We start from the raw sequence: 15,772 nt of genomic DNA, 5'->3' as shown, positions 1-15,772 counted from the left end.
GTAGTTATTGTTAATATGAATAATATCCTAGCAAGTATGAGAAAACAAAGATAGAAGAGTATTTCGAGTTCCCCTTAAGGCAGGGTGAAAACAGTAGTGTTAATAAGCAAGGGATACCATGTCCTAAGGTTGTTATTTAATGTCCACTATGTTTATCGCATATGCTGGGGAGCTCTCGGGAGAGTTAGACAATGCATGCTTAGCTGATATGTAAGGCATGAACATCAGGAAAGAAGAAGTCCTGACTGAGATACAGAAATGTGTTATTTAGGTAAATTGTTAGGGACAATATGCAAATTTGCCTTGATTGTTGATTATTTGACCAGAAATTTGTCTGGTGTGTTCTTTGTCCATAACCAGTGTGAAATGCGGAGGTGCTGGAGGCTTGAAGGAGGGGTCAGAATTTTTGCGAAGAGCAAACAGAAATATGAAAGGTTGAGAGAGGAATAATGATAGCCTTATGTCCAAGGAACTAGGATACTCGATATGAGAAGTAATGAGAGGGCCGAACGCCCAAGATAGTCTACGATGAGATGTGAAAGGAGAAATGAGTGTGTTATATTGCTCCAAGATAATCAACGTGGAGGAAGAGAGAGTAGAGAATAAATGAATATTTCTTGGGAATTCTGAGGTAATACGAAATAAATCAAATAAACAAATGAATTGGGCAAGAAATATGTGTATCTTGAGAGGGGAACCGGCTGTTATAATTGTGAAGGGCCATGAACCCCGTGCGGCCATTGAATGGGCTGACCCAGACAAAAGAGGGATTTTTTTGCTAGTGCCTTTACAACGCTCTGACACAGATAGGTCTTATGGCGACGATGGTATCAGAAAGGCCTAGGAGTTGGAAGGAAGCAGCCATGGCCTAAATTAAGGTACAGCCCCGGCATTTCCCTGGTGTGAAAATGGGTAACCACGGAAAACCATCTTCAGGGCTGCCGACAGTGGGATTTGAACCCACTATCTCCTGGGTGCAAACTCACAGCCGCGCGCCCCTAACTACATGGCAGCTCGTTCGGTCAATAGAGGAGTGACCTTCCCTTTCGCTTCCTCTCCCCTTGTAGCACAGCGGCCTACCATGTTTATTGAAGTTAAAGGCTCGGGACTCTGGATCTCACACTGTGTCTTGTTTTTCAATGGTGCAGGCTAAGAACACTGGTGTTGAGAGATAATATCACAATGATTTAGATGGTAGTTAATAAATAATTACATATCCTCCGATATCCTGTAGTATGAGGCCACGGATAATCTATGGATTTTCAGATATATATCTCTCAGTCTGAAGGAGCCCGGTCAGTGTTTACTGTGTATTTCTTTGAGTTCAAACAGAACTGATGTTCAACGCTGTCCGTCTTGGTGTCAGATTAGGGATTGTCCAGGAAGTCGTGCTCAGTGCTGCGTGTTTCTTTTGTGTTATGTAAATACTTTTCTAATGTATCAATTATATATTTTAGGGACTGGCTAATTATGTGCTAAGAATAGAATGTATTATATAGGGGACATTTTCTCATATTACACGGTGTGGTCGACAAAAGTACGAAATTAATAAGGGAAAGATAGACTATGTTAATCGCCAGACCTCAATATTACCTTTTCTTCCTGCTAAATAAAGTTTATGCTAAGTGAGGTCAGTGAACGCCCCTCAGGCGAGTTACTTTGAAGTGCTTATTTCTTTTCCTTTTCCTCCGTAGGAAGAGGATTTATTGTATAGTTGTTCCTCTTATGTCACAATTCAGAATAAACTAGTGTTCGTGATCCCATTGTATGATTCTTGTCATTTCTAGCAGTGCTAAGCAGTATCCAGTAGATAGTTGAACCCAGAAATCCTACTTTCACATTAGATAAGACTCCATCTTAAGTATTTTTCTTGTTTTCTTTCAAACGTAACTATCCCCCAAGTGCTCAAGTTGCCGAGGCTAGCACAGAAAGTAGGAGGGAAGCGGTTTGAAGCTCGTGTTGGCAGTTCAGGCTGCTCTTCACTATAGTCTCATCCGTGGTTGTTTACCAGGTTATGCTGAGGCATTATTATGTGTGGGTCTTCCATTCAAAGCCTGGTAGGGTACAATATATATTAACGTATTTTTATTGTTTTGGAAAGTATATAAGGCAGTTGTTAAATGAGCATTGAGTGAACTGGCTAGTTTACCGGTAATTTTCCATTAGGTCATTTTCTGCTGCATTTCCAGTGTCCTCAATGCCATTTGTGGAAGTGTGCTATTGTTGTTGTTGTTGTTGTTGTTGTTGTTGCTGTTGTTGTTTTGTATTAGGAAGGATATAAACAGAATTTAAACATAAATGTTTCTATATTTCTGAACCTTCTTCATCAGTTAAAAGAAAGTGTGATTTGACATAAAATGATAATTTTCTTTCAATAACAAAATATGTCATTCTTTATTTAATAGTGAGTGTCTTTTTTCTTTCTTTACAGGTACGGTATAGTATATTGTTATAGGTATTATAATTAGTGTTCAACAGACTGAAAAGCTTAAGTTCAAACTGGAAAGTAGAGCTTCCTTCTTAACAAATTTAAAGATATGATGAAAACTAGGAGAGGAGAAGCCCATTAATTCCATAACCTTCTGCAGTAAGATATAATGATTGACAGTGCTGAAAGCTTTTTGAAATGTCTGCATAAGTACAGTTTATCTGAAAATGATTCTCTACTTCATCTAAGGGGAACTGATAGAATGAAGAAAGATTGCTATAAGTTAACCAATCCAAAAGGAATCCCATGTCGCTCATCAATAATGATATTACTAAAGAGAGATGTGACCTTATCAAGAATAATCGAGTGGAATTAAAAAAAAAAATTATATGAAATTGTAAATGGTTTATATTTCAAGATGGCATCGGCAAAGCATGTAGGTGAAGGTAACTCCCGGTTCTCTTGTGAAATAATTGGGAATAAGTGTTTTGTAAACAAGAAGCAAGTGAAGACTGGTATCCAGTGTGAAAAGTGTTTAATTTGGTACCATTTTGAGTGAATATGTGGTGCTGGTTATGCCGTAAATGAAGATACTTGGACCCGTGTGAGCTGTGGTGGGTGCAATTTGAATAACAGTAACAAACCTAGGCCTACAACAGTCTATGAATCGCTGGTGTCTTATTCCTTGGAGGATGGAGGTAATGATAATGTACTTGTAATCCTATCTTTACTGCAACAGGATTTACAATCATTAAAAGCAGAGAATGAGGTCCTAAAGGAGAAGGTGCATTGACTGGAATCGAAAGTAAACACTCTGACCACAGGTGACTCTGTGAACTCAAACATGTGGTGTCAAATTGTTAAAGATTCTAGGAGGAACAGTATACAGTTAGATAAAGAAAACTTTTTAATTGACACCAAAAACAGATTTTCAGCTCTGAGGGAAGTAAGCGATACGCAAGGATTTATCTGTAGGGTGAACAGCCAAACCGATAGCACTAACCCAGTTATGAGACGCGGCAAAGTTAGGCCTAAAATGCCACACAGTACACTAGTGAAACTGTCGAACATTCTGATATTTGGTGACAGCCAGGCGAGATGAATTGCGAAATAAAGGAACAATGAAGATATTACAGCTTTGACTGTCATCTGTTCTGGGGCCCCAATCAAGAAGGTACTGGAAAACATGGAGCAGGCAACGAGAAATATCAGAATTCGTGATGCAGTTGTGATCATCGGCGAGATGAACGACGTAGCTCACAACGACGCCAAGAATGTAAGTTCTGAACTGAAATATACACTAGGGAAGCTGACTCTCACTAACAACTTTGTAGTGAACATGCCCCACAGGCATGATTTCAGTAGAGACTTGTGTGTGAACATTGAAGTTTTTTTTACAATTGGCTTTACGTCGCACCAACACAGATAGGTCTTATGGCGAGGAGGGGACAGGAAAGGGCTAGGTTCAAAAGGAATCGGCTGTGACCTTAATTAAGGTACAGCCCTAGCATTTGCCTGGTGTGAAAATGGGAAATCACTGAAAACCATCTTCAGGGCTGCAGACAGTGGAGTTTGAACCCACTATCTCCCGAATACTGGATACTGGTCACACTTAAGCGACTGCAGCTATCGAGCTCAGTGAACATTGAAGTAGACAAAGTTAATACAGATATTATTAAAATTTGTAAACATTTTTTTAACACTCAGGTAATGAATGCAGAATTTTCGAGAGACACTGTTACACAAAACATGGCCTTCATCTAAACAATTCAGGTAAATGAAAGATTGTAAATATTATTCTCAATTTTATTAATTATAAGATATGTACTGTGAAAAAGGCAACTCCCTTGGGTTATAATACTGACCAGGAAAACTAGTAGAAAGAGCCAGCTGTACTTCAAGCTGGCTCAGTCAACTAGAAAATGTTGATTTTAACAAGCCGTGCAAACCAAAACTAGTATCCGTGCCCAAATCAGATAGGTCATCAAATCAAACCATTATCAACGCTAGTTTAGTAAGTAGTCAAACTGACGTATGTTATTCTCTTATTCATTAAATACCGGTACATGAAACAGGTCAGAAATCTTCACCAATGATGAGTGATACAAAAAGTAGTTGCTGGGAGGTAAATGCCATCCTAAAGAAGGCTAGCAAGGGTAAATCTTTCAAAATATTGCAAGTGAATTTCCATTGCATTAGGAATAAGTTGTTAGAATTAGAACACATTTGTCAAACGGAGAAAGTTAATGTGATTTGAGTATCGGAGCATTGGCTTTCTGAAATGAAGTAGAATATTTTGCGCTCCATGGATATACTGTTGCAGATATATTTTGTAGGAGTAATAAGAAAAATGAGAGAGCTGGGATTTTAGTAAGAGAGTGTTTTAAATTTTTAAAGACCGATTTTAAGTCAAAATGTTTTGGAATTAGAGGGAGAATTTAGTTGTATGAAGCTGATTGATCAGAATTTCATAATTGTTAGTTTCTATAGATCTCCAAATGCAGATGCTTATGTATTCCTTAAGGATTATGAATTAGTAATGGAAAAAAGTTTAAAGTTTAAGGTAAAAGTTGCTGTTTTAACATAGAGATGGCAAATTCAGGTGGGCAGAATTAAAAAATTTTCTGAACCTACTAAGAACTCTAAATTTAACTTGCACAAACAAGCTACGTACACATAATAATGCATGGTTGGATAATATTATTGTAAATTTTTCAAGAGATATTGTCCTCTTTTTCCACCATCAAAGTAATCTACCTGAGACTAGTCAGCTTCTCCCAGGCATGCTCAATTCAAACTACTCAAAATATTTTTTTTTTAAACTTACACCCTGGATTTTATGGGGAACAAATATATCTAATATGGGCAAGACGAGGTCAACTACTAGCTATAAATGATGTAAGCTGAGGCATGACATCAGTTTTGAGGAAATCATGTTTATTCAATAAAACATGAAACACAAAAGGTATAGCAAAAAGAATCATCAAATGTGCACAAATACATAATGACATTGTACATATAATACTCATCTTTAGTCAATCCTGCCTGTTAGTGAGCAGCCATTCTCACAGTGATATCTTAAAACTGAAATTTGTGCAGTCCATGTGGCTCCATCCTGGCATAGAAATCACACTCCTAATGTCTTGCTGCTTCTGCTGGTTCAAAACCTAACTACAACATTCTGTTCATTCATGATATTACAACGGGGTCAATACAACCTGCCAGTTACGAGTACTATTTACAACACTCGGTCGTAGCTTCCCCGTGACCGTGAAAACCAGTTCTCATTTGTGCCGCGTGATGACGCACTGCTTATCTAACACTGTAACTATGTCGATTTTCCCTTTCGCTCCGCACTTTGCCCATATTATATCACAACTCTACATATGGTCACAGTACACAATGCTAGACTAGAAACTGTGCTATCTATCAGGCGTTCATGTTGCATGAAAATCTACTTTACTCCACCCAGGTATAAACTTGAAATGTGTAAATGTTCATATTGAATTGTTCTTTCCACCTAAAATTTGGAAGACACTACAATATTGAATTTATCGGAGTTCACTTCCTCCCAGAAATGTTAGTGCATAATGATCAAATTGCTATCTCAGCATTGTTCTTACAGGCTCCCCATGCCTACAAATATTTTTAATGATGAATAAGTCAAGTCTGAACATATTGAACTAGTGTTAAAATGTCCCAACACATGATCAAGACTTATAATATCTGACTTCTCTAACTCCACACATGCAATAAGTAGACACTTCTTCTCATGACTTGACTGTTTCGAAGACTCCTGCTGAATAGATGTTTCAAACCTGGTGCTCGTCAGTTTTGATAACTCGCCCGCACAATCATAAATTACGCTCGTTCAGGGCACCTCTGTCGTTTGAGCTAATCTTGAAATGATGCTACTTTTTTATTGGGCCATCTGATCACGTCACCTACGCTGACATTAAACTGTGCTTGAATGACATCCTGGCCTCATGGATGTAAAATTCCACACTATAATTTAGTACTTAATAGAACGTTTCTACTGCTTCATCAACTGATATATTCTGAAACATCAACTTCCAGGTGAACTGAGACAGGTAACAATTATCAGCAGATAAGGAATTGTATATCTCATTAGCTGGTAACAAAATCTCTAATGCTAAGTGTTAGCTTTTCTAACAATATTTTACTTCAACGGAAGTGGACTCCCTGAAAACCAAATCAAGAAAATGATTCAGAAAATTTGAGATATAATTAAACTGATTTAAATAGAGATTAAAATGTGTCTATAGCTAAACTGGATTGCTCAGCATAGTTACCCAGGGGTAGATTGTAGGCTCCAACAAGGAGTAATAAAGGATCGGCACGTTTTGATGTAAGGATTTCAACAGTGATGCAATGGTCAAAATATTTTTGGATAGGAGACCAGTGTAGAATGTATACAGCACCAATGATTCATTTTGTGGTGTTGAATTCAGGGACACAAACAACTGTTCATTTGTGCTGTTGCATGGCATCAGAGTAGGTTTAAAATTCTTACTAATACAGATCATTAGACTACCATGGAATGCTCTCGTACTTGTTATAAAAAAGATCTAGTACATATGAAAATTGAATATATCTTGAGTCCTAGTTGCTTATCACTAATTTCATCATATAAGTTTGTTACAAATAATACCATAGTCATAGTCAACTAAACATGAGGAAATTCTGAGTTCAGTGAGTTTGCTTTGAAATCCATTGACATTTTGATAATATTCTCTGAAGTTTTCAACTAATTTGTTAAATGATGTCCTTGGTGCTTTCCTAGGATTATGCATTTGACCACTGCGAACTGATTCTGTAGCTACATGCTGTAATATATATTTATTACAAAGTAACACTTCCTCTAGCCCGCTGGTTGGCCATGATCGTTAAGGCGCTGAAGTCGTCCGACACCGAGGTTAGCCAGTTTGAGTCCCGTTGGTCGAAAAAAATTTCACCATCAGAATGTTGGCTGGCAGAGTAGGGGAGATTGTGGTATACAATTTCTGATCACTAGATTGCGTGCCAAAAGCCTGGATTAAATTCCAATCCTCTCCGCAGTGCTCATTTGAAGTGAGGGCATATGACGCTGTTGGTGGCGATTCGTCCATCGGATGGGGACGTTAAGCTTTGAGCAGACCCCTTGGTGCTATTTGACAGTAGGCTATGTGCCGGTACCGGGTTTCACCCTCTCCCTACTATCATATGTCATGTCATTCATTTCATCTCATTAACTCCGATGTGGGTTGTACTTTCAAAATAATTTTCTGTATCACTGAAGTTTCGACCATTAAAATGTACCACCCCTCCACCCCCCCCCCCCCATCCCAGTTTTAATTAGTTTCTTGAGAGCATTCTGTTAGATATTCTATTGAGAAGTTTATACTACAGTACTAGACATTATTCTATTAAGAAGTTTATTAAACTTAGAAGTTCCTTTTCTATTAAGTGTAGCCCATCTTTACTAAAATCTCACCTTATACCCGACCCCGTAAGGAAACGGAACAAGGGTTGAACAAACATAGTAACACTTCCTCAATTTAGAGGTTGCCTAAAAGCAAAGTATACTTAATAACAACTGATATTGTGTAACAGAGAAAACTACATAGAAGTCTATTGAATGATAAAGCAAATCACCGAAGGTGGTTTCTTAAAATACTTATTGATGGTTTCAAGGCTGAAAGTCCAATATCAATACTCAAGGACTTTGGCAGGTGGAATGCCTTGCAAAACTCAACGAATTTTCTGGGTATCATGCCCCAACTCCCAATTAGCAAGCCCATGACTGCGATATTTTTTAGCTTGTATTCTTCCTTGTAAAAAGAAAATGCGGGCTTGTATATTTTCATCTTCTCACGATCAATATCGTCAGGTTGATTAGCGGAGGATTCGAAATGGGCAGTTGGATCAATTATATATCCTACATTGTTGTCTTTGTAAGCAATTATATTGATCGTTCATGTGCTTCCATTCTCTGCCAAACCATGGATCTCTTCACGAACGGTGAATCCGGTTCTTCTGAGGGCCTGGGCAATGGTAGTCCTTATTTGATGATGCCTAGCGATGCGCAGAGTTTCACCGTGCTGGCAGGAACTAAGGACGTGTGCAAGTATTTCAATCTCATCGATGTGGGTTGTACTTTCAAAATAATTTTCTGTATCACTGAAGTTTCGACCATTAAGATGTACAACCCCTCCCCCCCACCCCATCCCAGTTTTACTTAATCAGTTTCTTGAGAGCATTCTTTTAGATATTCTATTGAGAAGTTTATACTACAGTACTAGACATTCTTCTTCTTCTTCTTCTTCTTCTTCTTTTATGACCACATAGGATCACTTTAGTCAGTCCGTCGTTCAGGTCTCTTTGAAGGGATTGTTCGGGCTTTGCGGTCCTCCCAGTACTTCTTCAGACGCTCCGATCTTCGTGCCCTTTCCTCAGTTGAAAATGTGCGTGTTGTTGGTTTGTTTTGTGTAAGGGTAAAGCGGAGGTTTGTATTCTTGAGTTTTGTATTCAATTTTATCTTATTTTTGGTGTCTTCTGTTGTAAGGCCTATTTCCTTCAGATCCTCTCTTACTTCTCTGATCCATTTACATCCTGTTGTGGTATTTTTTGAGACGAGATTGTGTTGTACTAGTTGTTTCAGAAGTCTCGAGTCCTGCATCCTCATGATATGTCCAAAGAATCCCAGTCTCCTCTTACGCATAGTATCTGTAATGGGTTCTAGCTCTTTGTACACGACTTTGTTAGGTATTAACCGCCACTGTCCATCTTTCTGATATTTTTTGTTGATACAGGTTCTTCCAATCCTCCTTTCAATTTTCTGAAGTCTGTCAGTCTTTGATTGTTTATTCAGGTAAAAGAGTGTTTCTGCTGCATATGTAGCTTCCGGTTTTATAACTGTGTTGTAGTGTTTTATTTTTGTATTTATTGATAGACATTTCTTTTTGTAGATATCCCATGTTAATTTTTGTGCTTTAGCTAATCTATTTGTTCTTACTTGGATTGAGATTTTTTCATTTAAGTTATGTGTTATTACTTCTCCAAGATATTTAAACTGAGTTACTATTTTGATTTTATTACCATTTATGGTGACTTCTTTTAGCTGTGTTGGTTTTTGGGGCATAATTTCTGTTTTTTCAAATGATATTTTGAGGCCAATTTTATTTGCAATGTTTTGAAGTTCTGATATCTGGGTTTTTGCTTCTTTTATGTCCACTGCTAGTAATGCTAAATCGTCAGCAAAACCCAGGCAATTTGTTTTGATTTTTCGGCCAATCTTTATTTTGGGGGGACATTTTCTAAACCATTCCCTCATTACCATTTCTAGAGCACAGTTAAATAATAGTGGTGAGAGCCCATCTCCCTGCCGTAGTCCAGTTTTAATTTCAAATGTCTCTGATGTTTCACCCCTAAACTTCACTTTTGACTTGGTATTGGTGAGAGTCAATTTTATCATGTTTATTAATTTGGGGTGTAGTCCAAGGTGTCTTAAAATTTTAAACAGAGATTCTCTATGGATGCAATCATAAGCTTTCTTGAAATCTACAAATGTTATCACCATATCTCTGTTTCTTCTCCTGTTATAGTCCATTATCAACTTAAGACTCATGATCTGATCAGGACAGCTCCTCCAGGGTCTGAAACCTCCTTGATATTCTCCTAGTTCTTTCTCAAGTTGTAAACTTATCCTATTAAGGATGATTATTGAAAATATTTTGTATGTTATGTCTAGGAGAGAGATTCCCCTGTAGTTATTAGGGTCGGTTTTGTCCCCTTTTTTGTGCAGAGGATGAATGAGGGCTGTTGTCCAGTGTTCTGGTAGTTCTTCTTTAATCCAGATAGAGACAAGTTGTTGATGGAGGGCAACTTTTGCTGAGGTTCCTGCATATTTCCAGATTTCCACAAAGGTCTGATCTTCTCCTGGCGCTTTGTAGTTTTTTAATTTATTCAGAGCTTGGTAGACTTCCTTTATTGTGGGGGGATTGATGTTTTCTGGTGATGTTTTTATCGGGGTGTTGGTGTCCAAATGAAGGAGTTCTGTAGGTTCCTCACAATTTAAAAGCTTGTTGAAATGTTTAGCCAGAATTTCTGCATTGTCTTTATTGTTATGGGCCAGCTTACCATCTTCATCCTTCATCAGTAGGGTCGGGGGTTCATATTTTTGGAGCTGCTTTCTGAAGGTTTTGTAGTAGTCCCTTGATTTAGTTTTACTGAACTGTTCTTCAATTAACTGCAGGGTGTCCTTATGATGTTGTCTTTTTATTCTTCTTAAGACTTGGGTAGTTTCTTTTCTCTGTTTTACTAGCTTTTGATAGGATATTTCTGTCTTTTGGGACTGATGTAATAGCCATGCCTGATGTCTTTTCTCCACTGTTTCATCACATTCACTGTTCCACCATTGGTGTTTTTTACGTGGTTTAATTGGAGCTAGGTCTTCTGCAATTTGTTTAAGGTTGTGTACTAAGTCTTCAAGTTTGTCTGTGATTTTTATTTTTTCAGTTGCTTTCTGGTAATTTTTGTTGTTGTTCTATTAAGAAGTTTACTAAACTTAGAAGTTCCTTTTCTATTAAGTGTAGCCCATCTTTACTAAAATCTCTGCCTCTAGGCCAACAATTACCATCAACAAACATCTCCATTATGACATAACCAGTGAAGAGTGGAGTTAATTGCATCTACATAATAATCAACATTGAACCTGTAAAAAAACATCGCTGAGACAAAGCTTTGCTGCTGAAAACCTCCCTTCTTATCATTGTTATAAGTGCTTCAATCTCAACCATTATGTCATAGAATAATCTTAAAGTAAACAACTTTCATTTCAACTGCAAGAGAAGAATGAAAAATATTGAATTTCACTACTAATGATATAGAAGACTGAATTACCTGGACTCATTTCTGGACCACCTGGAGTTTCCGATGATGATCTTTTGTTAATTACTGTCTTATCCAACTTTACTTTAAGGCTCTCTTCATCAAAAACCTTATCATCGCTGAGGAGTATATCTGCTTTACATTTAGCTTTTTCTAATTCCTGAGGATTTTTTGAGCACAGGCCATTTATAATAGATCCTAAAACAGAAAAAAAAAGATCAAAATTAATTTTATTTAGGATGACCCCAAATATTTGCTCATTTAGCCTATCGTATCAAAATTGCAAAGATGTTAGGTGATTAACTGTTTTATTCAGATGGAGAGGCTAGGAATTCATCATTATTATTATCATTATTACAGTATTTTTAAATCGATTCAGCCAACTACGGGCTATGGCTACATATACTACCTGCCATTTTTCTTTCAGAAACTTACACCTTTTTCTTTACATTGTAGTCAAAGGTTCTTCAATCTCAAGCTTCTCTTCTACTGCTCTTCCATTGAGATGTCATATGGTTCAGCAGGAAATCTCTTTGGATTCTCCCTCAAATCCATAACTTTCTTACCGAAGATGGTTCTTGTCTTTAATTTCTTTGCTGTTTATGCCTCCTTCCTTTAGATCTTCATGCACTTCTTTAAGCCAACAGGGATGAGTTTTCCATTTTTCCTGAAGAGCGAGTATTCTATAACCCCATATATCCAGGTTCCTAATCGTTGGGCATATTAAAAGAACAGACTCCTCTTTCTGATTGTCGTGGTAGTCCTCTATTCTCTCACATTCACTATACTGTTGATTTTCTGCTAAAATATCACCAAAGAAAATATCTAAGCCCATACTATCATCAGATATTGAGATATATTCTTTGAATTTAGTTTCCAAAGCTTCCTTTGATTCACAACACAGAGACATGTATTGTGCTTTAGCACTTTCAGCCACATTTTCAGTTATTCTGTTAGCTTCATGCAACACTTCCAAGACATGTACCATTCAGGTCTGACCAAGACTTGGTTGCTGATATATGTGGGTTCAAACTCGTAAGACTTTTCACTAATTAATATTTAAAAAAACTCTTATCCAACAGTTTTGTCACAACTGCCATTAATATTTTCTGACATTCGTGTTTAAAACCAAGAATTTCTCTCTCTGACAATTTTAGTTCTTTAAGTACTTTTTTTGTACTAAATCCTACATCAACTTTACCTTCCTCAATTAAGTTTTTTGGGTCCTGTATCCAAGCAAAATCACACTCCTAATATCAATGGCATTTGCCATTTTGCTTGACAAAGCGATTCATCAAACTTCTTAATAGTTCATTCAGATGGGAGTACAAAAATGGAGCAAGCGGTTTGTTACCTTGAAATTGCCTGAGTAAAGGCTCACATTCCAAAGAAATGGTTTTGAAAAATGCTAGTTTATATTTTATTAAAGGGTCTTGGATTTGTTCTTTAATATTTTTACAGGACTTACTTTCTGGCAACTTAGCATTTGCAACATATGCCTTGATATGTTGAAATACTTCTAAGGCCCGTTCCAGACAATGAACATTTTCAAGCCACCGTACTGTACAATACTTCAGTGGGAACACTGTACTACCAGTCACTGCAGTAAACTGGGCCCGGCGAGCTGTTGAGTCTTTGAATAAATAATACATATTATGCAGGAATGAGTTAAGCTCCCAATTTACAGTCATTAAACCTGTTTTAACAGCTCCACTGATCACATGCAAACCACGCACTTGCAGGTTCAATAACTTTTCTCATCAGGATTTTCTGTCTCCACTTCCACTTCAAGCTTCCTGAGAAAGCTCAAGTTCACATTAGGCCCATCCATTAAGACTTGCAACAAGATTTTTCTTTGAAGAGGTTGCAGTCCATGATTACATTTCCGCAGCAGACCTTGGACAGTAGCACGACCCAGAAAAAAACTGTTCCAATATATCTAGAAACCACTTTATGAGTGTTGATATCACTTAATCACTTACTTTCCCCAAAGGTGAATTTCGATGCAATTGCACTATCTGGGAACATAAGTTTAAATGTATCACGTATATCTGCACATGAACTCCTCTTGTATTTACTAGGAACAACTTTTAACGCCCATAAAATTTCTACTTTGGCTACTTCATCGTTATTAAAATAAGAAGTAGCACAGTGTACCGACTTTCCACTTGCTATCCCTGCCTCAGTCTTAACTGTTTCTGTTGAACTAACTCATGGTTTGACAGCAGCATTATCAAGATATCCATGTCCAATGTCTACACTTTTTGTTTCTGTTGAACTAGTAGCTACAGTTCTTAAATCTGTTGAACTAGAGCTAGGTTTGACAAAAAATGATGACAATGATGGCTGTCTTGATTTAATATTCTTAAGGTGAGTGTGTTTTGATCCAGTTCTATATGAATGAATACTGCTGAGTTTAAACATCTTTCTGCACACATTACAGTAGGCTTCAAATTTATTGTCTGGTACATCACTGAGCCAATCTACCAACTCTGGATTAAGGGTTGAATCCAGCCACTGATAGTTGAAAGTTATTTTTCTTGCCATTTTATCTAATGCATAGGCCTAATCTGAAACAAAAGAAAAGCATGTTAATTGTACACAAAAACTATATCAAAGCACAAATACAATTATCTCAGCAATGTAAAGATACCTTGTTGGGATAAAAAAAATACTTGTACAGCTTGGTAGGGCCAGAGCTGCCACATACTGTTCAGTATTTCAACAAACTCATCTTGTTTTAATGCTGCCATAGCCCAAAACATGTACAATTTTTTAAAAAATTCAACTTGCCTTATCAATTGATCACTTTTCCTTGCTTCAAAGGACTCACAGGTTGCAGTTTGTCATCAGTATGAATTATCTGACACATTACAAATTTGAGTCAACTTCCCTGACTTTTCCTGACAATTTTGTAATTCCCTGACAATCCCTGACTTCCCAGGTCGCTGGGAACCCTGATTAATTACAAAACACCAGAGCATCTCAGGTTTACAACAGATGTCGCAGGCAGCTGTTGCAACTGAAATGCAATTGGTTTTCATTCAATAGGCTGTTGTGCAATCAGGATAAACTCAATTTCTCAAACTAGGTTTATCCAAAGATATTGGAAGTCAGTCATTCAAACTTTTGGGTTTTCATATTGATGCCAAAATGATCTGGGAAACACATGTTAATCATGTTTGTAAAAAATATATCACGAGTGACCTATTTGATATGGAAATTGAGGGATTTAGTTAGTAGTGACTACCTAAGGATGGCATATTTTGGTCTCTTCCAGTCATACATTACTTAGAGGCTGTTATTATGGGGGCATTCTTCTTATGTATATAATATTCTTCTAATACAGAAAAAGGTTGTCCGCACAATGTGTAGGTCTGGTGCAGTTGACCATTGTTGACCTCTGTTCATTAAGCTTAAACACTGACAAATATAAATTTGTATATTTATGTCTCTCTGACATATGTTAAGAACAACATAAATGAATGCAGTACTAGGGAAAACATATGCCTTCATGATACTACGGGCGAAGCAGACATTGACATCCCAATTCACAGGCTGTCAAAAACTGCTCACTTACATAAAATCAGTTGTTTAAGATTATTTAATAAATTACCACATTCTGCACGGTCCACTCCTTTAAGCAATTTTAAAAGGAAATTGTATGATTGGTTAAAAGAAAATCCATTTTATAATACCTCTGAATTCTTAGAAATGCGTAATGTTAGTATCACCACCGTCTCAATCCTTCATACTGCCTGCTCTATGCTATGCAGTTCACATGCTTCTCAGCGTGAGCACTTAGTGTCACGAACCTCCACTAGGGGTGCCAGCTAACGCACCCAACTTATCTCCGTACCCACATTGTTGTTTTACAGTGCATTTGCATCGAGCATTTACGTGTGGGTCTCTGATTGTAAAATTATGAATTGTTGTGTTCCTCTCTGTATATCAAAGCAAGAAATCCAAATTTTTTAGGTGTGAGGATTCCTGAAATACCCCCAAGTAAAGAACTTTGGGAAAATTGGCTTAACGTTACAGTATATCAAGGCAAGGATCAACCAATGGTAGTCAATGGATTCCATCCAATTATTCTCATGTTTGTAGCCTGAATTTTACAAATGGAGATAAAACTAAAAGAAAAATATATTGAAGCCAGAGAGCATGCCTAGTTAGTCTTTGAATTATCCCCATTACCTTCAAACCAGGAAAATAGCTCCACGAAAGACCAGACAGCGACAAGATCCTTCTTCGGAAGAAATACATGATGAAATAAGCTCTTCAACCACAGGAAATACATTAGATGACGAGTAAGAATGACAGCAGTGATCAGAAAATCAGACATTAGAGGCTCCGATCAAGAATTCTGAAACTGCGATAACAGCTGATGACTAACCATAATGAAGTTAAAAGACTACAGAGGCAATTTGAAGACAACCCAGAAATTGATCGTCT

General features: G+C 37.3%; 1 protein-coding gene across 1 annotated transcript in view; it reads right to left on the bottom strand.

Annotated features, from left to right (window-relative positions):
* LOC136879135 (tetratricopeptide repeat protein 12) overlaps nt 1-15,772 on the bottom strand; it is a 172,831-nt gene that overhangs the window by 108,297 nt on the left and 48,762 nt on the right. The window contains exon 2 of the mRNA XM_067152890.2: nt 11,330-11,515. Within this exon, the coding sequence (XP_067008991.1) occupies nt 11,330-11,515 (186 nt within the window). The remainder of the gene's footprint in view (nt 1-11,329; nt 11,516-15,772) is intronic.

This window comes from Anabrus simplex, chromosome 1 (genome assembly GCF_040414725.1).
Source record: "Anabrus simplex isolate iqAnaSimp1 chromosome 1, ASM4041472v1, whole genome shotgun sequence".
NCBI classification, from domain to species: domain Eukaryota; kingdom Metazoa; phylum Arthropoda; class Insecta; order Orthoptera; family Tettigoniidae; genus Anabrus; species Anabrus simplex.
This window is presented reverse-complemented; position numbering and strand designations above follow the sequence as displayed.